The sequence below is a fragment of the Doryrhamphus excisus genome, chromosome 6, assembly GCF_030265055.1.
Source record: "Doryrhamphus excisus isolate RoL2022-K1 chromosome 6, RoL_Dexc_1.0, whole genome shotgun sequence".
Taxonomy (NCBI): Eukaryota; Metazoa; Chordata; class Actinopteri; order Syngnathiformes; family Syngnathidae; genus Doryrhamphus; species Doryrhamphus excisus.
The window spans coordinates 897383-923097 of NC_080471.1; the positions used below are offsets into that span (position 1 = coordinate 897383).

The 25715-nt window shown below is 44.8% G+C and overlaps 1 protein-coding gene across 2 annotated transcripts in view; it reads right to left on the reverse strand.

The window, feature by feature from the left end:
* Positions 1-294: 294 nt before the first annotated feature.
* The window catches only part of ptprjb.1 (protein tyrosine phosphatase receptor type Jb, tandem duplicate 1), a 30979-nt gene continuing 5558 nt past the window's right edge, over positions 295-25715 (reverse strand). Inside the window, exons 2-32 of one of the 2 annotated variants that reach the window (XM_058076210.1) lie at positions 21063-21084; positions 20748-20942; positions 19524-19784; positions 19044-19301; positions 18706-18969; positions 16856-17116; positions 16466-16738; positions 14657-14926; positions 14292-14555; positions 13491-13751; positions 13171-13425; positions 12767-13030; positions 12194-12454; positions 11874-12128; positions 11214-11483; positions 10877-11143; positions 9153-9428; positions 8919-9068; positions 8647-8851; positions 7789-7946; positions 7646-7730; positions 7532-7576; positions 7443-7451; positions 7268-7355; positions 6797-6887; positions 3684-3760; positions 3468-3602; positions 2541-2657; positions 2224-2384; positions 1211-1346; positions 295-1127 (exon numbers count right to left, since the gene is read on the reverse strand). In XM_058076210.1, the coding sequence (XP_057932193.1) occupies positions 984-1127; positions 1211-1346; positions 2224-2384; positions 2541-2657; positions 3468-3602; positions 3684-3760; positions 6797-6887; positions 7268-7355; positions 7443-7451; positions 7532-7576; positions 7646-7730; positions 7789-7946; positions 8647-8851; positions 8919-9068; positions 9153-9428; positions 10877-11143; positions 11214-11483; positions 11874-12128; positions 12194-12454; positions 12767-13030; positions 13171-13425; positions 13491-13751; positions 14292-14555; positions 14657-14926; positions 16466-16738; positions 16856-17116; positions 18706-18969; positions 19044-19301; positions 19524-19784; positions 20748-20942; positions 21063-21084 (5778 nt within the window). In that variant the 3' untranslated portion in view covers positions 295-983. The remainder of the gene's footprint in view (positions 1128-1210; positions 1347-2223; positions 2385-2540; positions 2658-3467; positions 3603-3683; positions 3761-6796; positions 6888-7267; positions 7356-7442; positions 7452-7531; positions 7577-7645; positions 7731-7788; positions 7947-8646; positions 8852-8918; positions 9069-9152; positions 9429-10876; positions 11144-11213; positions 11484-11873; positions 12129-12193; positions 12455-12766; positions 13031-13170; positions 13426-13490; positions 13752-14291; positions 14556-14656; positions 14927-16465; positions 16739-16855; positions 17117-18705; positions 18970-19043; positions 19302-19523; positions 19785-20747; positions 20943-21062; positions 21085-25715) is intronic. The other variant, XM_058076211.1, reaches the window with a different exon arrangement.

Here is a 25715-nt window from a genome sequence, read left to right on the forward strand (position 1 = left end):
AACATCGCCCCTCCCCGCGCTACTCGGTTCACATCCAGAAAGTATGCACTTATTCTATCCATCCGTTTATTTTCTATGTCGCTTATCCTCATTAGGGCGGTGTGGGTACTCCGGAGCCTCTCCCAGCTGACTTTGGGCGAGAGGTACGCGCATGTTGTTGCCTATGGTAAACGCATGCGTGTTATTATTATTAGAGCATCCGGCCGAACTACACGCTGCAGCTGCATAACAGCACAGATGTGCGCCCTCTGGTGGCGCACCTTTGTTTAAACACACTGAAAGACAACAGCACAATACACCAGCATAAGGTCCACTTCCTATTTTGCTTCATTGCCACACAAATAACAACGTTTACAGGATTGCATTGTACCAGCAAGCATCTCAGAACACATCATAAAAATAAAATCATAAAACAAATCATAATAATTAAGACATTGTGCACATTCTTTGTGACTTGTATCCTGTATTTTCTTAAAAACTCAAGTGCTTTCATACTTCTTTAATTACACTGAAATAATCAGAAGAATGTACCTGTCCAATGGAAAATGCACAAACAAACACATTATTGTGCAGTGTAATGTGAAATTAAAAAAACATGAATGCATCCAGTGCATTATCGACATTTGTGCATATAAATAACCAAAAGTAACTTTGATAGTGCAAAGCCATTCAAAAATGTTGATATTATATTCACTTATGTTTGTTTACATTGGAAGACAATGGCAACTAGGGTGCCATCTGCTGGTATAAAGCCACATTGCAGTTCCACCAATGATGGAGCATTTCTTATTACACTTTAAAAGTGTCAGTAATAATACCCATACTGTCTCCAATGTACCTGAGCCTCAACAATAATTCAGGTGGACAGCCACATCCTTCAAATATCTTACAGAAAACATTTGGTCGTTGACGTAGGGTCTTTGGTGTTTATTCTACTATCTCCAATATTCCATATTTGTAATATTTCCTGGGCTTATTCATATTCATTGTGGCATCCGTACTTTCTTGGGTTCCACATTCTCATAAATGGAGAGCGCAGCCGTGTTTTGGTAGATGAGATCCACATTAGTTCCCGTCCTTGATCGGATGATGTCTATTGCACAGTGGTTTAAAAACACATACTGGTCCTGCACAGACGTACCACAAAAATGTTAAAAGCCAGGCGGGCGGCGACAAAGGACTTTGCAAGAGTGGAAGCTGTGTTTGGTACCTCCGTCTGCACCATGAGGGGGCGGTGCATGCGTAGGTCATGCACGATTCCGTACACGTCCACAATGTTGTCAATTTCAATTTGGAAGATCAGGCGATCGATGGCTATGAAGGTGCCTGTGCGGCCCACCCCGGCACTGAACACAGAAAGGGAGAAAAAAGACAGCATGGAAACTGACAGAAAAAAATGACAAAGCAGCAGTCATTTTACAAGAATAATGTAGAAGTATTACTACGGGCTTTTCTCCGGCTACCCCGCTTTCCTCCCCCATTCCAAAAACATGCTAGGTTAATCGGCCACTCCAAATTGTCCATAGGTATGAATGTGAGTGTGAATGGTTGTTTGTCTACATGTGCCCTGGGATTGGCTGGCCACCAGTCCAGCTGGGATAGGCTCCAGCACCTCTGCGACCCTCATGAGGATAAGCGGTAGAAAATGAATGAATGTTACCATAAGAAAAAAATGCAATTTTACAAGACTAAATATGATATTATGAGGAAAAACATAATTTTAGTAGCATGAAGGTTGTGACAGAAACTAAACAATATCAAGTTGTAATTTTGGGGAAATTAGGTTGCTGCTCAAAAAGTTAGAATGTTACAAGAATAATGTCAGAATATTATGGGAAGGAATTATGAGAGTATAATAAGTGTATAAAGTGTATGGTCGGGGCTTTTAAAGCGTTTAAACATATACAGCTAGATTGGAGAACACTCTAAAAACAAGTGCTAAGTGTTTCTATATGTGCCTGCCCATGAGAATACCTAAAAATGCCAACATGAGCATGCAAGATTACATGAATGTCTTTATTATTGTTGTTGTTATTATTACTCGTTGAATGCGTTGATGTAGTAACGTTTTGAATCGGTTGAGAAATGTGGAAGTAGGTACAACTATTTAGATCAAAGGCATTTTGTGTTCCGGATTTTGGCTCAATGAGTTGTTGAAAATGTCATCCAAACTGTTGAAGTTATTTTGGACACAACCTTCCAGCAGTGTGGGATGTGACGTACCTGCAGTGGACCACAGTGGGAGAGTTAGTGGAATACTGGTTCATGTGCTCTCGGACCAGGTGTCTGAAGCTGATGAGGAGCTCAGTGGTTTGGGGGACTCCGTGGTCAGGCCAGGCTGTGAAGTGGAACTGGCGAACTAAACGAGTCTCTGCCGTTTTCACCTGAAGGACAGAAATCCTGGTTCACTCATTCACGTCCTACGAGTTGTCCGAGTCGGAGCAGTGAGTGACGACAGCAGCATCAGATACGTAGAGAGCTGTCAAAGGTCCTGTAGTGCATGTAGTGCATGTCAACACAGATGGCGTGGAGTGCCTCACGTTTTTTATGTTAAAGTCCCGGATGGTCCAGTCATCAAGTGGTATTTCAGAGGTTGTTGTGACTGAGATGTATTCAAAGTGTTTGCTTCCTGAATGCCAGTACTGCTCACATTTCACCTGCAGAGACAAAACATCAATCAACAACTCATCACGCGACGCTGCGTTTCATAGTCACTTCCAGCTGCCAAATATTTCAAGTTTCTTCTTCAATTTTCTTTTCATAATACTATGACTTTATTGCCGTAATATTTTGACTTTATTCCTGTAATATTATCACTTTTCCACAAAGAATTACAACTTAACACATTCAATTTTGGATGATTTGGACTGATTTTCCAAGGCACACAGAATATTGCCACCCAGGCCTACGTAGGTCTATACGTAGGGCTATACACCAAAAGAACAATTAGACTCATCTTTCAGCAGAAAAAAAGTTCTATTCTTTAGTAATCAGAAGTAGAACATACTGTAGGTCAGCTTCAGCAAAACATCAGCTCTCAACAAAAAAGGGACAAAAGAGGTCAATTCATTTCAATCAATCCTTTCACTTTGACGCAAATAAAAGTGCACAAGGTGTGACAAATGGTGTCGCTGTGCATCGTTCAACTAGTCAGTGTACTTTGCACAAGGGGATGCTGGATGGGAGAGTCATGATGCCAAAGCACATTTGGACAAGCCAGCCCCATGTTGGAATAAAGTGCTGAGGACTGATGAAGGTCAAATGGAGTTATTGGGACATAGCTAGGTGGGTATGCGTGGTGGATGACCAACACAGCATTCCAAGACAAACAGGGGTGCCCAAACCTTGTCTTACCATTGTATGTTCTACTGCTGATTACTAAAGAACGGAAAAGGTAGAAACAAACCTGGATTGTGTCATGACTGAACAACGGCAATTGAAAAGAGAAGGAACGCGTCCGTACTCACTCTTCCCTGTTCGTTGCAGCGTGTCAGCATGACCAGGGTGTGCACATTCTTCTCCCATATCATCCTCCAAAAATCCTTGACAGTGCCGGCCAAGGGACCCTGAGCTGCGATAAACTCCTTCCTGGAGTTGTAACCCTGCCAAGGACAGGAACACTCGTGGTATGAGAAGCTGGTCGAAACGCAAGCGCCGGAGAAGGACCCAGAGTCAGTACGTACCGGCATGTAGTTAGCATTGATGTAGTCGTCGTGGGGGCTCCCGTGAATGATGGAGAGTTTCACACGAGAGGAATCATCTAGTAAGCGTGAGGAGAGAGAGGAGAAACGTGAACATGCTGGTACTGCTAAGAGAAGTACTAGACTTAGACATGGACTTTCTTTATTGTCATTGCACAATAACACGACAGTGAAATTGACAACGAAATGTCGTTGCCTGGCTCCCGTGTAATAATAAATAATAAATAATAATAAATGATAATAAATAATAATAAATAATAATAATAAATAATAAATAATAAACAATAAACAATAAATAATAAATAATAAATAATAAATAATAAATAATAAATAATAAATAATAAATAATAAATAATAAATAATAAATAATAAATAATAAATAATAAATAATAAATAATAAATAATCATGTGGAGAATAAATAGATGACATGAAATATGAACAATGTACAGCATAAACAGTAATTTGTACAAATAATTTAAATAATTTAGAATAAATAACAATAATTAAAAGTTTTGGTTGTGCGTGTGGGCAGGAGGAGGGGCTTATTTGGCATTGAGCAGTCTGATGGCCAGGGGGAAGTAGCTGTCTCTAAACCTGGTTGTTCTACAGCGGATGCTGCAGAACCTTCTCCCCGATGCCAGGCGAGAGAACAGTCCATGCTGGGGGTGTGTGGGGTCAGAGTAGATCCGATGGGCTCTTGATACACAGCGGGTGTTTGCTATGTCCTTAATGGGGGGGGGGAGCGGGGTCCCAATGATCTTCTCAGTTGTCCTCACTACTCTCTGCAGTAACGTCCAGTCCGAGGCTTTGCAGCTCCCAGACCAGACGGAGATGCAGCTGGTCAGCAGGCTCTCGATGGTCCCTCTGTAGAAGGTGGTCAGGATAGGAGGGGAGAGGGAGGCTCATCCGCCGCAGGAAGTGCAGTCGCTGCTGTGCCTTCTTTGCCAGAGAGGAGGCGTGGAGTGACCAGCCGAGGTTGTCTGTGATGTGCCCCCCCCCCCCCCCCCCCCCCCCAAGTACTTGGTTGCGCTGACAACTTCTACGGCTGTGTCGCTGATGCAGAGTGGAGTGTGGCTGGGTCTGGATCTCCTGAAGTCGACGATGATCTCCTTTGTTTTGTCAACGTTCAGGATCAGGTTGTTCGCCTTGCACCAATCCACAAGGTGTTTCACTTCCTCCCTGTAAGCCAGTTCGTTGTTGTCCTGAATGAGGCCCACAACTGTTGTGTCGTCCGCGTACTTCAGGATGTGGTTGCTGCTGTATCTGGGGCGACAGTCATGGGTCATCAGGGTAAACAACAGGGGGCTGAGAACACATCCCTGGGGTGAGCCGGTGTTCAGGGAGATGACACCGGATGTGTTGTTGCCCACATGCTGGGTTCTATTCGTGAGGAAGTCAAGCAGCCAGTTGCACAGGGAGGTCTTGAGGCCCAGCGGCTCCAGCTTGCGTACCAGGTCCTGGGGGATGATCGTGTTGAATGCTGAGCTGAAGTCCAGGAACAGCATCCGTACATGGGTGTTTTTCTTCTCCAGGTGCTCCAGGCTCAGGTGGAGAGCAGTGGAGATGGCGTCCTCAGTGGAGCGGTTTGGCTGGTATGCGAATTGGAAAGGGTGGAGTGATGGGGGGAGTTTGGAGGTGATATGGTCCTTAACCACCCCCTCCAAGCATTTCATGATGGTGGATGTAAGTGCAATGGGCCCAAAGTTGTTTAGACATGTGATGGAGGATTTCTTGGGCACTGGAATGGGCGGACGACAGCCTGGACCAGTGAGGTGTTGAAGATGTCCGTGAGCACGTGGGCCAGCTGGTCTGCACATTCCTTGATCACCCGTCCCGACCTTCCTCAGGACTCTCCACACTGCAGCGGCATCCAACTTGAGTGCCTGTTCATCGGGGTGGGGGGTAGCCTTCCTAGCAGGGTTGTTGTTCAGAGCCTTGAACCTTCCAAAGAAGTTATTTAGCTCAGTTATGTGGCTTTGGAGCCAGTGACAGACTGGATGCCCTGCCACAGTTGTCTGGTGTTGCACGGGTCCTGGAAGAAGCTTTGGATCTTCTGACTGTGGGCACGCTTGGCTACTCTGGTGGCACGGTTCAGATTTGCCCTTGTTGATCTGAGTGCCATCACGTCACGTCACTAAGAGATACTCTTTATCATCAAAATCACAGGATGGACGGCTCATTGGAGTAAAGTTTCCCGGACTGGCAACTTTATTCTTTGCTTTCTTTGCTTTGCATAATACCACAAGTTTAGTGTCGGAATCCACCGAGTCTCGGTTTATTTCTTTTTTTTTGAGTTTCAGGATCTCTCTGCCCCCCCCCCCACACACACACAATTTCTTAATTGCTAAATCACAAAATGTGCAATGTGTCCCCCCCAAAAAAGTTTCAAAGTAGGATTACAACCAAAGTCCTTCATAGAGCATGGCACCACCAGAGGGAGCCCAAACATAGGAAATATCAAAATATCAAGATTATTGCATATGAAAAATATGCAATTATGTCCTCACCGTGGACGAGTGGTTAGCGCACAGGCCACATATAAAAAAAAAAAAAAAAATATATATATATATATGTTTTGTTTTCTTTGTTTTCATGTGTCACTTTAGCATTTTGCCTTCCACTTTTTATTTGTAAGTATTGTCTGTTTGAAATGAATATTGCATTGTTGTAATGTATTTATGTATTGACGTATGCGCCAACCTCTTGGCCGGGTCACCCTTGCAAAAGAGATGTCGATCTCAATGTGTTTTCTACCTGCTTAAACAAAGGTTAAATATAAAGTATATACAAAAATATAGTCCTTTTATTGAGCCTTTCTATGTGGCTATTGCATAGTGTCAGTGTGCAAGCTGTGTGCTTTTATTCACTTGGCAGGACTCTCATTTGATGTTATGTGTTCGCTTGTTGATGTTATGCAGTAAGCGTATGTAAATGGCCGATGGGGTGCCACTTTGTGTCAGGCATGCACAAGCGTCCCGGTGGAAGTGGGTGAAAGGGATACATGGTTGGTAGAGTGCTTTTGTTGAGAGCAGTAGTTTTATATGTACGTACTGTACATGTACAGTACGCGTGTGTGTACTTTGGGGTGACTCACAGGGAAGCACATTGTTGTAGCGATTCTTGGCCTTGTTCTCTTGTGTCAGAGCGTTTGTTTTGGACTGACACGCACCCACAAGCTTTATGTCCTTTAGAGAAAGCACAAACATAACCCAGCGTTATAATACACACTGTGTGTACTTTGCTGTCTTGGACCACGCTAAAAGACCATGTGATACAGCTTACAGCTGAGGGAAAATAATGTCCCTTTAGTAGCATAAAGGTCAAATGTCATTTTTAAAAAATCATAATATCATGAGAGACAGTCAATAAATATTCAAATAAAGAGGAACGGCATCAAGTCATCTATCATGGGAATAAAGTCCTGCTATCGCCAAAAGAAAAGATCCAATGAAGATTGAAGAAGAAAATGAATGACAAAAAGGTCAGCTCATGAAGAAGAAAGAGTGAAGGCAAAGTTGCGACCACGTGTCGCCGGGTAGAAGTTTTTTTTTAAAGAATCCGTCACCTCAAACTCCTCAGCAAAACCACAGTTGGAGTCTGCTTTTTGCTTCCTGTAGTAAGCTTCGTAGTCCTCCACGCTCACTGCTGCACTCCTGCTCAGGAGAAGCAAGTCATGAGTTGTCCGGGACCCGAGGTCGACGTTTCCTCACGTTTGAAACAAAAGGGAGGATGATACTCACACTCTGCCTCTACAAAGACAGAAAAGAAAGCAATTTACGACAAATGTAGTTAGAAATGCTAGATATGAGCCATAAAAGGAGCATCTTACCTCATGGAGTGAATCTGAATGTCTGATGATTCTTTACTGGATAACCTACGGCACGGAGACCATCAGGTCAAAACTGGCACACGTCGTCGTTACGACTTGGTGATGTGGACAAACCTCTTCCAGTAGACGATGAAGCCGATAAGAATGATGAAGAGAGCGCAGAAAATTCCCAGCGTTGCTCCGACTGCAACACTGACGACTGTAACGGAGAAGGGATTAGCTTGGAAAAAGCATTTCCTTGCGGACCTCCATGGTACCTGGGTCCTGTGGAAGCTTGACGGGAGGATAGAAATTAGAGATGGAGGCCATAGACCCCGATGACCCCGATGACCCCGATGACCCCGATGACCCCGATGACCCCGCCTTCACCAGGCTGTCTTGGACGCTCAATCGAGTGAACAGTACAATGGCGTACCTGCAAGATCACACAAGCCGTCTTTCAGTGCATACGATCCCTCGAGGAGAACGGGGGAGCCAAACTCCGTCCAGAGTTGGACGTAGGCCACACCGGACTAAGTTGCACATGTTCACGTCACGAGTCCGTGACGTCCAGGCATCTCTTTACATGAGCTAGGAAAAACCCTTTGGAAATCGCAGGAAGTCATTACTCAACATATCCGTCTGACTCACGGTGTCATCTTTCAAAAAATATCTCAACTGGTCACACAGCAAGTGTGCAACACTCAAAAGATGTACCTGAGAAATATACAAGAAAGTACCAATACGAGGTCGCGTTTTACTGTAATGCATCGCTTTGGAGGACAAGCAGCATAGATGGATGGATGGCTGCTAACACGCTGCGATGCTGTCTCTGTTCACCAGAGGAACCCAGAGGGAGGCTGACGTCACTGCAGTGCCCCGGCAGGCGATGAGCAGTAGTTACCAAGTAAAGGAGATAACGGTTCAACCTTATGGTTGCTCTTTTATTTGCTTTCTCTTAGTATTTTTGTCTATAGTACGTCATTATTACAATTACAAGAAATACTAAATGACATTATTTACGCCCTTTTTCTCGTTAGACTAGAACTTATATTTTATTTTTATTTTCGTTGAATAATATAAAAATGATATCAAATGGCCCCCAGGCCGCACTTTGGATGATAGATGTTTCTCACCGGTATCTCCCATTGGCACGAAGTGCCCCATTGGTGTAGCCCTCCCACTGGGAACCATCTCCTACGTCCACCAAGAGATTGGTCCCTGGATGGCGTGACACGACCTGCCTCCTCTGGACCGTCGCAAGGTATACCGGGGTGTCTTTGTCCAGCCACTGTTGGTATGTTCTCCCCAAGTACTGGCTCGCATTAGCCGTGTCAGCGCCTGAAATGGGAGGGATGAGAAGGCAATGCTCATATTCACGTACAATTAAGGGGACAATGAAACGCACCGTCGACGTCATCCGTGAGCAGCACGCCAAAGTGAGTGATTGGCCCATGCGTGTCCAGCAGGAGGCTGGAGTTGATTTGGATGGTGAACCGGTTGTGTTGTTTGGCGTTCACACTCGTCAGTGACTCGTAATTTACTGGAATTGGTGGGTCTATCGACACAAGGAATACGTGATGCGTCTCTTTGCTTGGATTGTATTCCAAAAGCTGAACATGGTGCGTCTGGTACGCCATACCTGTGATGCCGGTCATGCAGCGGAGAGACGCCGGAGCGGCGGGTCGTCCACAGCTCAGCGTCTCCACCACGAGCTGGTATGGCGTGGCGTGGCTGAGGTTGGAGATGCTTTGGCTACAGCTCTGGTTGCATGGAATTGTCCCGATGATCATTCCCGTGTCATTCACAGTGATCCGAAAGCCATGGAACCGACCCCTCGGCTGAGTCCAGGACAAGACGATTTCTGCATTTCTTTTGTCTGGGCCTTCACATGTCGCATTTCTCACCGGGCTCGCATCTAGAGCAGAAATATCAACACGGTTATCTGGAATACGCCGCATTCTGACTTTTTAATGCTAACACCATGGCTTGATGGCGTTATCTGCAGGGGCTCAACGGATAAAACGCTGTTAAGAGGCTTTTTTAGAGGGCTTGGTAGTCAATAGGTGTGTTGACGTGCATTGTTAGCTGGCTCTTATGAACTTGTTTTCTGGCATAATAATAAAAGGGATGGAAATACAGGATATGTTCATGTTTCACATTTCACACAATTCCCCCAAAAGCGCGCTTCCCCTTTAATATTTGGACTCTATGCTGCTAAAATAACAAATCACTGTCATAAAACGGCAAGCTTTTTTTCTCATTACAATATGACTTTTTATTTTCACTTTACTCTCTAACGCTGCAAAAGGCTTTTTTTTCTTTGACATTTCTGCTGTTGTTGTTTCTTAAAACTTGCAGCTATTTCAACTTTCTTCTTGTAAATGTTCTCTGTAATATTAGGACTTTATTGACATATTATACGTGATATATTCTCTTTTTGTTACAATTCCAATTGCCAAAAACCGATGCTGATATTTCCAATGCCTGACATCTCCTGTGGTACAGCATTTTTTACGGTTTTCATGATCGATGATATCAACCGATATTGCATTTTTATGCTGATATCAGCACATCTATACTTATATTATGACTTTAAAAAGATAAGGTATCTTTAATATTTCAACGCTATGCTACTAAAGTGAATTATTTTCCCTCATATTACAAGTTTACTGTCATAAAACTGCAACTCTTGTTGCTTGTTGGAATATGACTTTTTTCCCTCAATATTTGGCTTTGATCTTGATCTACAAAGTAATGCTGATTTGTCCACCATCAGAATATGAAATATTATTGGACTTTTTATGGGCGAGTCTATTGTTTTGCCAAAAGGTGGGAAGATGAGTCTGCAAACTGACGTTCTCTTTCTTTTCCAAGAAATGTAAACGACTTTTAACGACTCTTTTGAAATGCATTGCCATGAACAAGTATTTCAATCCGTATCTTTTTCCTCATAGCGAGCCATAATTCGTCAGCTGCAATTCATGCACATCAAAAAGACTTTAATATTATTTTGAAAAAATAGTTCTGTGTGTGTATATATATTTACATAGTTCTTTTGAAAATAGTCATACTATATTTATTATTTCAAATGATTATACAGCAATATACTATGTAAAAAGTAGTTATATAAATGTATATAATTAGTAATTTTTCAAATCCACTTTAAAATGATTATTCATGACTGAATACTTCATTGAATAATGAATTATTATTCCTTATTAATACAATTATTATGATGATGATACAACAGTTTTATACTCCAATTTGGGTCCCACCTCGGGTATTCTTGGTCTTTGTCTCTCCCAAACATTGTCAATGAAAAGCAGGAGGGTGTTTGCGGGACACGGCGTCCAGTGACGGTACCTGTGCATGTGGCAATGGAGGCGGGGCCACTCTGCGTTCCATCCGGCGTCTCCGAGACGACAGTAAAGTTATAGCTGCTGCCGGGCTCCAGGTTTTGGATGGTCTGCACCGTTTGGTCGGTGACGCTGTTGCCACTCATCGGCCAATCGGAGCCCTGCCATGTCAAGTTGTAAACATAGCCTTCCTTGTGTTCATCGGGGCGAGTCCACACGACCGTGATGTTTTCCTCTGCCTCGGACGTGCTGAGAAACTTCACACTCAGAGGTTCTGATGGCATTTGAGAGTTGGAGTTAAGGAGAAAGAAGGCATGACGGGGAGAGGAACGCACACGGCTTACTTGTGGTGACCAAGCAGGAGTGGACCTTTTCACTCTTAAAGCCCAACACCCCCACGGTGGTTATGGAAATGTTGAAGGGTGTCCCGGAAGGCAGGGGCTCAAACGTATGACTGGTGTTAGTCGTGTTTACGCATCCGCGTCCCTCGGACGGCGTTCTAGTCAGCTGGTAGTAGAACGATCCTTCAGGCATCAGGGGAGCGTCTGACCACCTGACTTGGATTGACTTTGTGGTCTTTGTCAGGACTTCCAGAGGCCCGGGTGGGTTTGGAACTTGAGTGGGGATTCAGAATGCAGCGTTGGTTAAAAAGCAGAGTAACGTATTGAAAGAGGAAAATTGTGCATCATTTACCCAAATGGATTTGAATGCCGAAAATTGAAAAATAGCAGCTGTAATTTAAAATCAATAAAGTCAAAATATTGAGGGCAAAATATGTGTAAACTAAGAAGCAAAATTTTGTCTCAATTTCATTTCATGAGAATAACATAGCAATATTATGAGGAATAATAACATCGTTTTAGGAGCATGAAGGGGAAATATTAAAAAAAAAGACACCAAGTCATGTGACGTATGTATGACATCAAGTTTTAGACAGCCCTGCTACATCGAGGATGACTGGTCCTATGACTGAATCCACATGGATACTCAATTGGTGTACTCACAGGTCGCATTCGTGACCAACTGTGATGACGCATTGAATGGTCCACTGTGGGACGTGACCATGGCGCTGTAGAGGCTTCCGGCAGACAGACCCTCAAACAGGACGGAGTTGCTGCTGGACGGCATCTGCGTTGGCCTGGAGGACCCGTTGAGATGGACGGTGTAGTGATCTATGTTGCCAGGTGGGCTCACCCACCACACCAGAACGGACGTACTGAAGCCTTGACTGGAGATGCTGGGTTGTACCGCCTCCGGTTCTGTTAGTAGAGAAGAAGGAATTACTCCCTGGCCATTCTGACAGCATGAAAGGGAAAACGCTTACTTGTGTACTGAGAGATGTGGCGTGCTCGCCCCTCGATGCCACCCCCTGCTTGGGCAAAAACAGAGAAATTGCACCGTGTCCCGGGATGGAGTCCAGAGATCAGTGCAACTTGATCATCCACCGTTTTGTTGTGAGCGCCACAGTGGGATGTCTCCACCCGATACGTGTACTCGGGCTTGTGTTCCGGCGGCTTTGTCCAAATCAGACGTATCGCTGTTGAGTTTACGGTGTGAGCCTCCAGCTCAGTGATCGCAAACGGTCCTGCAAAGCAGACAAATATTTCCTTTGGATGAATACGTGTATTGAGCTTGACATTTTTGGGTGAGCAACAATCATGACCGTGTAGGAATTTTGTAGTGGATCTTATGAACAGACACCCACATTGAAAACCCACCGCCTCTTCCTGGGACGTAGGTTTGGATGTCTTTTCTATAGTAAATAGTAAATAGTAAAAGGTTTCATTTAAGAGTGCTCCTGTGTTCAGGTGTGCTGTCACGGACTAATACATAAGCTTGAGGATCTGAAAGAAGGGGTTGCCATCAAGTTGCCACCATAACCGGCGACAGTACGTACGTGTGTAGAACGACTTGACCCGTGGGGCGGCCAGAGTGCCGTCTGCTGCCTGTGTGGAGACGCTGAAGGTGTAGTTGTCGCCAGAGAGGAGGCCGGAGACATTGCACCAGGTGCTGGAGACCACTTGAGATGGTAGACTGTACCATCCCTGGCTGACGTGCACCACGTAAGAGTAGTCCGGCTTGCTTTCGGGCTGCTCCCACACCAACATCACTGCATCTGTACTCGTTTCTGCCGCTCTGAGCATGGTCACCGAGTACGGTCCTGAGAACGTGGCATGGATGGGAAAAAGAAGATGCATCAATTTTACACAAAACGCTTACAACGTGTGCCTGCGGTGTCCCAAACTGTTTTTCTATTGGCCCACGGTGCATTCTAAAGCAGCCATCCATATTTCAACTTACTCGTGTAATGATACGCTGTCACGGCTGTGCTTTTATAGGCCAGGGCAGCCATCGTTTGAACAGAAATGAAATTCTGGGTTCCAGATTGAAGCTTGGTCAGCATAAACCAGTTGTTTGCGGTTATTGACGAGCCGCTGGCACTGGACACGCTGAAGCGGTACTGACTTTGGTCCATACCATCTGGTAAAGTCCAGGTGAAGTTAATGGAATGGACAGTCTGCGACTCCACACCGACGTGTCCGGGAGGGTTTGGAACTAAGGAAAAACCTCCATTAGTGAGCACTTGAGGGTAAATGGAGTCCAAATGATCTTCAACTCACAAGTTGCATTGCAGACGCTGGTGCTGTTGCTCTCTAAAGGTCCGCTTCTACTCATCACCAGCGCACAGTACAGCACTCCTGCTTTCAGGTCCACAAATATGGTGTTTCGAGTGGTGTTGCTCAGACCTGTACGTGCACTTGCCTCGGAGTGTGTGTACAACAATACGCTGTAGGAATCCACCCGCCCGGTTGGGGCACGCCAGGACACAGACATATTTGTCGTTGTCCCGATCACACTGATGTCAGGAACTGCCAGTGGCCCTGGGAAAGAAGGCGTTCCTTGTTTTGATATTTCATTTTCTTTCACTAAGGTTTTCTTATATAGTAGCTAGATGTGTATTTTGACCGAGCTGCATGGAGAACCAGAAGATTATTTTGTGTATGCATTTTTTAAATAACAATGCAAGGCTGTCCAAACCTCTTTCCAGCGAGGGCCACATAGTGAAAAATTTAAAGATTCAACTTTTCCACTTTTATTTTGTAAATCAACACATATACACATAGATATGCTAGATATGCCAAGTCTTGTCTTACAGTAACCATCGCTTTCAAAAAATGATGGCATTGATTGAACTTTCCTGCCCGTTCTTCTGATATTCTTAGACTTCTGAGTACATATATATATATATATATATATATATATATATATATATATATATATATATGTGCTGCTTTACCAAATACCGTTCATCTGTCACGGTGGCCCTGGCTGGGAAAGGTTTGGACACCCCTGACTTAAGAGGGTCAGAGGAACGGAATCAGCTCGTGACCCCAAAAATCCCCTAAATGATGATGTCATACTTGTGTAGCTGAACGTGCGTTCCTCTGTGGACTTCACCCCCTCCACAACGGTGAACACCTGAAACCCATACGGTGCTCCGGGGGTCAGGCCGGAAAAGGTGTAGCTTTCTGTTTTAGAGGAAGCGTTGCCAAGCGTTGCGTCACCCTGCGACATTGTCAGCACGTAGCAATAGGAGTCTTTGTGGTCACTCGGCCCGAGCCACTTCAGCGTGATGGCTGATGCGTTCACATCCTTCACGGTGAGTCCAGTCACTGCTCCGGGCACTACAACGAACAAACCAGAGAGTAGACCGTCGAGCGTTCATGACGAGAGGGACCACTGAAGATCACGGAGGAGTTCATCGTGTATCGGCACTCCTTCTTACTTGTGTAAGTGAATGTCTGCTCTGCTGTGGATTCACTTCCTGCTGCCGCTAATGTCGTGACACTGACGTCGTATCTCGTTCCTGGTTCCAGGCCGTGCACGTGAGTGCTGCGTTCACTGACGCTGACGTCTTTCACAAGCGTTCCTTGAGCGCTGTAGGTTTCAACACGGTATGTGTATTCCGCTTTTACTTCCTGCGGGTACGACCATGCCACTTTTATTGAAGTTGTGTTCAAAGGTGTGGCCACAAGGTTCCACACAGGGTTGGGCACTAGAAAAAAAAAGATGAACTTTTTCACATTTATATGATTATTTTACACACTTTGTACGTGAATTGAACAAACATTCATTCATTCATATGCTGGTTGCCTGCATTAGTCTCATGGGTGAGCTGGAACCTATCCCACTTGATTTCGGGTAAAGGCGGGATTCACCCCTCAATCACAGGGCATAATAAATGATGAATAAAGTACGTACCTACCTAGCTACCTACCTAGCGACCTACCTACCTACCTAGCGACCTACCTACCTACCTACCTAGCTAGCTACCTAGCTATCTACATACTTACCGACCTAGCTATCTAGCTACTTACCGAGCTACCTACCTACCTACCTACCTACCTACCTACCTAGCGACCTTCCTACCTACCTACCTACCTACCTAGCTATCTACATACTTACCGACCTAGCTATCTAGCTACTTACCTAGCGACCTACCTACCTACCTAGCGACCTACCTACCTACCTAGCTATCTACATACTTACCGACCTAGCTATCTAGCTACTTACCGAGCTACCTACCTACCTATCTACCTAGCGACCTACCTACCTACCTACCTAGCTACCTAGCTATCTACATACTTACCGACCTAGCTATCTAGCTACTTACCGAGCTACCTACCTACCTATCTACCTAGCGACCTACCTACCTACCTACCTAGCTACCTAGCTATCTACATACTTACCGACCTAGCTATCTAGCTACTTACCGAGCGACCTACCTACCTACCTAGCGACCTACCTACCTACCTACCTAGCTATCTACATACTTACCGACCTAGCTATCTAGCTACTTACCGAGCTACCTACCTACCTACCTACCTAGCGACCTTCCTACCTACCTACCTACCTAGCTACCTAGCTATCTACATACTTACCGACCTAGCTATCTAGCTACTTACCGAGCGACCTACCTACCTACCCGATCAAAATGATAAGAGCGGCTGGGCTTCCTCTCACGTCAACACTCATGTTCGGTTCATTGGAGACTCCAAATCAGTGGTATCCAAAGTGTGGCCCGGGGCCATTTGTGGCCGGCAGATGTTTTTTTTCTAACAATGAGGGTTCTCAGCCCGATATCAGTATGAAAAAATAGTGTGATATCATTATCTGATTTTTCCCCAATCATGAATGGGATGAAATTGGATAAATTGGATTTAAAAAATTGGAAAAATTGGATACAAAATTATAATAAAAAATAAAAAATGTGGACTGAATGGGAATTTGATGATCTCAAAACAACTTTCTCTGGCAATTTCCAACTGGTCTTAACATTTTGATCGGGACTACACGTGGGTTTCACTTCCTGAAGAGTAGCAAAAAATGTGGAAGTCTTTCATGACATTTTCATTGTTGGAGATGCCGTGGACTGGATGACTAAGAACTGACTAAGAACTGACTAAGAACTGACTAAGAACTGACTAAGAACCGATTTTTACCATCACTGTGACGACACAGTCATACAAAACCTGAACATAACGGTGAAGAACTAACACTAACACATGAGGTCAACACGCTTGGATGTGCTCACCCGTGTACCCGGATATATGGACAAGCCCGCTCATCAAACCTTGGGGGCCCACTGTTTCCACTTGGATATTGTACAGCGTTCCAGAGGAGAGCTGAGACAGCACTACGCTGTCGTCGCTGGTGTTCGTCACTTGCATTTCACCCCCTGCGGCTTGGTAGGTGACCAGGTAACTGATGAGAGGCGCACCCTCCATCCCGGCGGGAGTGTCCCATTTGAGGTGAAGTGAAGAGTTGGTCCTGTGACTGATATTTGGGGAGGCGGGTGGTGTAGGAACTAAGATTTGTAAACAACAATATGAGATATTTAGTGCTAAATACTGTGTATCTACAAGTACTCTGATCCTTCTGGTACAGATGAGCATCATCGACTAAAAACGCATCATGAACTTACTGGTAGCAAAGGAGACGCGCTGGGATGTGTTCTTCTGGTCTCCAGCGACAGCAGTGACCGTGACCAGATAAACTCTTCCAGGATCCAGACCACCAAAATGAGCGGTTTGGGCTGTTGTTGTATTGCTGGAGGAATATAACACATTCTCATTGGAGATGTTCACCACGTAGTTATCTGCTCTTCCAGGTCGAGGCAAGGTCCACACAATGCTTATGTTGTCAGTTCCTGGTGTAGCTGTTATGTTTCCAGGCCTCTCGGGCACTAAACAACGAGAAAGTCAAATATTAAAAAAGTAAACATGACATTGACGGCATAGGACAGGGGTGTCCAAACGTCATCCAGTAGGGGCCAAATACTGAAAACTGAAAAGCTGCAGCGGCCATTTTGGTATTTTGTACATCAAGAAAAAACGGCTTAGTATCAATTTTGTCTTTTTATAATTATAATTAGTATCAACTTTGTCTTTGCTCTATTTGATTTTTATACTTTATGTACTTTATGTTGTTTTAGGGATGTCCCATATTGGCTTTTTTGCCAAAAACCGATATGATGTGATAGAAGAGTTCAGCTAAACAGAAAGGAAAGGCATGCAAAAGTGTGGTGAGAGCAGCCATGTTGTTTGGTCTAGAGAGGGGATGCAGAGATCGGGAGTGACCAGGATGGATAGGATCAGGAAGGAGTACATCAGAGGGACATTACACGTCTCAGTCTCGAGGCCTTGAGACTGAGATGGTTGGGACATGTCCAGAGGAGAGATAGTCAATATGTTGGTAGAAGGTTGCTGCCAGGTAGGAGGCGTAGAGGAAGACCAAAGAGGAGCTTTGTGGATGTAGCGAAGGAGGACATGAGGGGAGTTGGTGTAGAAGACGGGCTTGGATGGAGGAGATTGGTTTGCTGTGGGACCCCTGGAGGGAAAAGCCCAAAGAGGAAGAGGAAGACAAATTAATTTTAGTTTGATTAGCCTAAAATGACATCTTTTAAGGAAAGATGAAAAATTAAATATTTTTTCTTTGATGTTTTCAACTCTGTGCTACTAAAATTCCATTATTTTGACATTTGTCTATTCTTGCAAATGTCACGTCTTGGCTTCGGCATTGCGACACGACCCCAAGATGCAGAGAGCAGGAGATCCAAGTGCAGATCAAAAGTCTATTTTAATATATACTGATATGATAAACAGCAGCAGGATACAAGCAAAGACGGTTGTAGTAGCGTGGGGAGCTACAACAAACAATGCAGCCACAAACTAGGGAGCACACACCTGAACTAAATAGGAGGGGAACACAATTAGCAACAGGTGCGAGTGATAAGGGAAAAGCAAAGCAGACAGACAAAACAGGAAACGCTACCAAAACAAGAGCATGAAACAGGAACCGAGGCATAGAAGTATAAACCAAGTAAACTGTCACACAGGCGAGCTTGCGGATCGTGACCGCAAAATACGACATTTTTCTCTAAATATTTGGACTTTATGCTTGTACAATTACAGATGAGTTTTTTTTTCATTTCTATTGCTGTTATTTTCTTCCCAACTATTTCAACTTTCTTCTTGTAAATTTTGGTTATATTATTACTTTATTCCCATAATATATTTGTTATATAGTTTTTGCAACTGCAATCTAATTTCACAGACGTGTTATTTAGTATTTTGTTTTTTCTGTCAATATTTTGCCTTCATTCTTTATTTCGATCCCCCCCCCGAGACTGCTGCTATGACATAGCATGAAATCAAGCAGAATAATAATGATGTCATTTTTTTCTTGTCCATCAGCGACCATCCCGATAGGAAGATCTCTGTACCGCATCATACTCACGAGTGAGCGATTTTCTAAAAGTATGGAGCTTTTTACTTGTAAAGGTGCTTTTGGGGGTTTCTTCTCCTTCTGTGTTTGGCGGATTTCCTGCGACAGCGGCCACTGTGATGTCGTAGCGGTGTCCAGGGATTAAACCTTTGATGGTAAAGGTGCTATCCGAGGTGTTGTCCCTGCCCGTCTTCCCCTCTGAAGTCCACTGCAGTTTATACAAGGTTGTGTTTCCCAGCGGCTCGGTCCAACTCAGAGATACGGATGATGTCGTGACATCCGTGACCATCAGAGTCCTGACTACAGCAGGCTCTGCGAACGTGCAAGATGGTCAAACAATGATGAATCCAGAAGGTTAGCGCCGCGCTAGCAAAGATGTGACTTACTTGTGACGCTGGTGAATGTGTAAGGATCGCCCTCCGTCTTCTTGTCTCCAGCAATGGAAACTATTGTGATTGTGTACGTTGTGCCGGAGACCAAGTCTGATAGCGTTGCATAGGTGTTACTTGTGTGTCTGATTAGCCGCTCTCCTCCGTTGTCCCACTTCACCTCGTACGTAAACACTTGGCCGTCAGGCTGGATCCAGTTTAGAGATATTGAAGATGTGTTGGTGTGAACGGAGTGGTCACGAACAATACCTGGTCCTACACGGGATGAAAGCCATCTCAATGAGTAATGACAAGTCCAGGTGTGTCAGGTGTGTTCCGTAGACTTTTAACGTCGACAAATTTCAATCACGCGTCTGTCGGCCAATGGCAATTGATCCACTCGGGGACCGGGTAGGAAACTCCAATCATACGAATGAACTAAACTGAGTACAGTCAGTTCTTGGTTGCTCCGTAATCCCAAAAGAAAAGTCGACTTACTCGTGTACTGAGACACAGTCGTGTTGCTCCCTTGAGTCTCGCCATCATCTGCCACTGCGGTTACAAATATATCGTACAAGGTCCCGGCCGTCAGGCCGGTGATGTCTTTCGTTGTGGTAACAACATTTTCTTCTTCTTGAACTTTGCCATCACTCCAGTGTACCACGTAGGACGAGCAGTTCCCGTCTGGCTTGGCCCAGCTCACACTTATGGACGATGTGGTCACATTGTTGACCATGAGATTGGTGGCTTGACGAGGCCCTGGCCAAGGTGGGAGACAGATTATGCCACTTTAATATTTGGGCTTCACACGGTAGTGAACCAGTCCTCACAATCATTGAGTAGGCTTTTGTACAAACACTGCATACATTTCTACGATACATTAGTAGAAAGACGGCATATTTTTAGCTTCCTGGCAATTTTCCCAGAACTTCCCAGAGCTCAAAGTCAACTGGGATAGACTCCAGCTCACCTGTGACACTGAACAGAACATATGATCTATTGCAGTGGTGCTCAACTGGTGGGCTGAGGCCCAAAAGTGGGTCAAACACAGTAAGGGGTAATCTAACTAATTACTTTTACTGTCAGAATAATAACCGTTACCATTTTCCTGCACGTTACTGATGCCGCCTAAAAATGTATCACCAACTTCCTAACTAATCTGCAGCGCAGTCAGAGTGTTGCAGAGTGACAAGGGAGGGGGTGAGATAACCACTAACTAACTAACCAATGAGGATTGGCTCAGGTTTAGTAAGATTGCATCTTCAGCCAATCAGAACTCGGGTGGGCGGGTGTTTAGAGCACGTCCAAAGATCCAGCATAGCGAGAGATGGCGAGTGAGGAGGACTCTAGTGAGAAGACGGCGTTGGCCAAATGGAAGTACAGACGCTACTTTAACCTGGTTGAGGTCAAAGGTAAAATGTACATTATGTCCCCGAGAAAAACCTAGCCCACGTCTTGTGTGAGCAACTCAAACCCACAGAAACACCCGTCGACTGTAATAAATGCAAACCTCTGTAATGGGGGGGGTCATTTGTTATATAGTTTTTCTGCAAGTTTTCTGCAAGTTTTTCTGTGTTCATTGAGGTCATTTAGCCGTAAACAGTTCCAATGTTACACAAGATCGTAGTACTTCTTTGAATCCAAATTCCTACTGAACACTTGTGAAGTCACGGCTTGCATTGTTTCCTCATTTGTGATTTCCACACCAGTGGACTGACTCACTCGTGGTGACTTTTTGACAGCAGCTTGAGCAGTTGAGGAAGATGTGGTACACGGCTCCAGGGGTCAGGCCGGAGAGCCGCCCATTTCCAGAGATGCCCCCGACGGACAAAATGCAGCTTGGCGGTGAAGCGAGTGTGACTTCTGTTTCTGTTGTCTTCATGAAAGGTTCCGTCACGTTGCTGGGACATGACTCGTCTAAAAGATAAAGAGCACCAGTGGCGGGACAAACAAACAAGCTGATTATCATTCATGTTCTGGGCCGACATTGGGGCCTTGAGCTTCTTGAAATGGCCAAAGCCAAACGTGCGTACTCACAGTTGCAGTGTGCATGGGAGCCCTGCAAGGAGATGGAAGAAAAGTTAGCGACGACAGCAGATGTCAGCATTGGATCACCGAGCACCACGCCGACCACGCATTGCATCATGGTACCAATGACAAGTCAGCAGGGTGATGGTGATGGATAACCCTTGAGATCTCAGAAGACGTTTGAAATGACCGGCTCACCGCGTCCAACCTCCTTGCCTATGCAGCTTCCGCCGCGTTCAAAGTGCCATGGAGAGATGGTGACAGGGTGAATACTGTATTACTATAAGATAGTAAAAGATTTGGACCAGCTGTTATCCACCCTATTTAATCATAAATGTACTTTATAAATGAAGTACTTTATAAATGATCTCAAAGTGCAACAGCTACAATAGAAGAATAAAAGATTTGACTTGAATGCTTTTGTCTCCTTTTTCGTTCTGGAAGCTCAACTTCGAACCTCACTAAGATCCAACAGTGCAAACCCGAAATTCCTGACATTTTCCAACTGAGCTTAAGTTAACAATTATGTGATAAAGTCACTGATTGAATGACACAAACAAGGAAGTAGCTGATGGCGTGGTGGTTTTCACGCTTCATCTTGGGTCAATAAACGGCACCGTGCACCAAAACTGGCTTGCTACCTGGCAACCCCAGATACAGAGCGTGAATTACACATTAGCCACATTTCCTTTTCGGTTTGTTTACCGCAAGACCAAACATTTAAACACATGCCGTCACTGCTCAAAACCCCCAAAAGTCCCAGTTGGTAACAAATGATTAACCCTGCTTAACCGGGACACAACAGCATTGTGGGGGGTCTAACCAGCATCAACTTGCAAATGTTCAATGTTGCAGATGGATGTGCAGGAATTGATATTTTATTGATATCTCCCCTGACTCTCGCCGACATTTTTATATTTTTTTTTGCTGAATGACGACACGTTGTCCCAGCCCTATTATGAAGATGTTTCCTTGAAGTAAACATCATAACATCTCCTGGGGGGTGCGGTCAGCTGCTAAGCTGTTAGCGGTGAACTGCACACAGGGATGCATTTGGCCCCTGAGTACGCTTCGATGCTTCACTGCTTCACTGCTTCACTGCTTCACTGCTCTCCATTTGGTTGCGTTTCTCTGGTTTCACTTTCAACTTCAGTCTGTGCAGTACAGATAAATACCTAGTTACCATGTGTTTCTGCAAAGTATATTACATCAGGGGAGCGCAAAGACATTTGCGTCCCCCCCATGGCAGAAAATAATTGACAGCCACTGCTCTAACGTAAAACACTTCCAAATGTTCATCACTTCCATTTTGATATACAAAAAAGCTCTATAAATGTTATTTTCGTAAATTATGGCTTTACTCTTATGATCTTTTGATTTTTTTTATGACTTCAATTTTTATATTTAAATGAGGCTCTTCAGTCCTGATATTACATATTTATTCTTGCAACTTTGTGAATTGTTTCTTAATATTTTGACTTTATTGTAAAAATTGCAGCTTCTTTTTCCCATTTCTGTTGTTTTCTCTCATTTCTGGACTTTGTATAATGGTCCGACATCTGAACAGGGCTTCAGCCAGTGCCCTATGGGTCCCGTGTCCCCAGTATGAGGAAGAGGAGGAGGAGGAAGTGGCTGCCCTGATGGCTACATAAACATTACATCAACCCAAAAAGCAGCCGGCCCGCCTACCACTCCGAATCTCACTCGGCCCATCTTTGCTGCGCGCCTCCTGATAACGGCCGAGTTCCTTCCTCCGTAACAACACTCAGACCTCAACACAATCAAGGAATCACCTTCAACATTGTGGCCCAGGGGCGGGCCTCGTGACCTTAGCTTCTTACAGTCGCATAACTTGGAACAAAGACATCATTCTCTGGCGTTGGGTGGCTGCGTCAATTCTCACAGATTGGTGTCAGTTTGTTTGTCCGCTACATTCGGTTACAAGACAACAACATGAAATGTTAGGGTTAGACTACGTGATAGGCTGGGAAACCACGCAGCCACTGAGCATGCCCAAACATCTTCAGGTCACGACTCAGCGGGCCACTGCTGATGGAAGAGAACATGTCCACATCCTGGACAGAGAGGACAGATGGTTTGAAAGAGGAGTCATCCCGGGCTCAGGCTCATATATGGACTGGATCAGGACCGCAGTCAGTGTGATCCCGGCTTACGGGAAGTCATCTATGGTTAAGGTTGACAAGACACCTCTGAACAGAGGTGGAGGTCTACGACACCACCTTTTTCCAAATCTCTCCTCCTCCACAGCCACCTTGGTTTCACGTGGGTCCTCGACCATCATTCCGTCTGAGTGGAATGCTAAGGTGATGCCACCCAAATGACCAGCAACGGTGGGCGGAGTGCGGATCCTACCAATCATCATTTGACACCCGTAAAGAGCCAAAACACACTGGCAACTTGGCAACCAGTAACCAGAAGGCAACCAGTTGCTATCGATTCAATGCCCCGAGAATCCAACGACCTGGATGAAGGACAATAATCACAAGCACGTTAAAGGGGGAACATGAACACGTTTATTTCCCTTTTCTGTCCATTCTACAGAGAGAAAACGAGTTAGTATGAGCTAGCTAACGATGCACGTCATTGGGATGAACCTATTTCGAACACGAAGCCCTCTAAGAAACCTCTAATAACATTTTATCATTTGATATACAGTGGTATGAAAAAGATTGTGCACCTCAGAGACCACATGTGTTCGGTAAGCTCATTGACCCTTGACCTGCATACACAAGTCAAGCCAATCACAGAAAGGGTGTTTACATGCCCGATGTTGAGAAGCTGACCAGTCATGTCCGAAAACGGAAGTCCCCTTAAACGGTAAGAACACAAACCTGTCATAGGCACATATTTAGTAACAAAGTGGCTGTTTTTATAAAGTCATTTTTGATTTTAATACATTTTAGTAAAAGCGTTAATGATGCGTTAATGACGTGCGATTAACGTGCGCTCCTCCTCGGTTTAAGATGCAATATGCTAATAATAATGTCCCAATATTAAACATTGATAAAGCAACATAGCTCAATGCTGTGTCAAAATGACATATAGCCTGGACTTGAAGCACTCGCTTCAGACAAAGCCTTTGAAAGCGTTCCAGTGGGGTTGCAGATATTGCAACATACTGAATCTGGACTGATTCATCGACATTTCATCTTAAAGCACCTGCATGTTGAATTTTGCAGACTGATTGACAGCCCTTTTAAATCTTTCCTTCCACGTCATCGCGTGGGACAATGTGCGCATTCATCGGTGCGCCTGGCTGACAACTTCCCTGAATGTTACATCTGACTTTTTCATTCTTTTTTAAAGGTCAGCATCAGTCTTGATAATAAAGTTTCCCTTGAGAAAAACTGGCATTGTTTCTGCGCTAACAGCCCTTCCTGCACCCCACCCCAGATAACTGATCAACATAAAGAACTTTGGAGGTAAATATTATGGTGCGCTTCAAACCTCAGGCTCATTAAGGTCATAAAAAGCCAAAAAAAGAACAACAAGGTGGCGAATAAGTCATGAATATTGGTTTCCAGGGTTGGGCATTTCCGTGACTTCTATCGTCATCATGATTGCCCCCGTTCCCTGTGGAATTCTACCAAACTATGAAACAGGGGTACACTTGCACAAAAGATGTTTACTTTTGAAAACTACTAAAAAAACCATTTCCACATGTTGTGGTTAGGGTTAGTGAGTGTGCGGAGTGTGATGCTGCGGCGACATTTAGGGGACCTGATAATGCTTTTCCGACCTATCAACGTTGTATTATTGTGTTAAACTATGCCAGAGTTTAAGATAATGAGGTTTCAGCGAGCCCTGAAGCAGGTTAGGAGGGCTCCGAATGCTTGGCTTCAGAGAGTTTTTCTAAGTAACACCGGCTCACTGATGTCACCAGCGTGTTAGCATGGAGCTAACACGAACAGGAAACAGGAAATATTTGGTCAGGTTTGAGGGAAGGCTAACAGACATGAGAATTGATCAGTGTCTGATCTACAAATGATCTACTATGCTACCCGACGTAATATCAAAGCGGACCTTGCAGTCTTTCATTTTTCAGCATGTGGCCCTCGAGGGAAAACCTTTGGACACTCCTGAGGGAAAACCTTTGGACACTCCTGATTTAGGCAAATCCACGGGTTTGGGTTCGTTGAGTTGTTTTGGCAAGGCATTTGATGACGTCTGAGGGATTGTTGCTGAGCAGACAATAATGAAAGAGGAGAAATTCTTTTCAACCTGACTGCCTCATTTGGCCATGACCTGCCCAGAGGTGGCCTGATAAAATGATCTGCTATCTGCTGACAATAAGGCCTTTGAGGCCCAGGGAGGAGCCTGAGTCTCATTTACATGGACTGGGGGACTGTAAGTCTTTGTCATCCGTCTGGTCCGTGCCCAGCCTCCAGTCGCGGCCCTGGTGATAGGCAACTATGTTCATGTAAAACTGGACCGTCCTCCTCCGGTCTAGGGGGGTTGTGAGGGGGCGGAGGCTGCAACATTCCACAGAGAAGGACAAGAATTGTGACTTTGGTCCTTTGGACACTGATGTGACGCTTTCTCCTCACTTAGATATGCGAGCTATGAGAGTGGTCCTCCTATACGTCATTCCACCGTCAGCGAATGACGTGAACAAAGTGAGGGTGTGAGTCCACACACAAA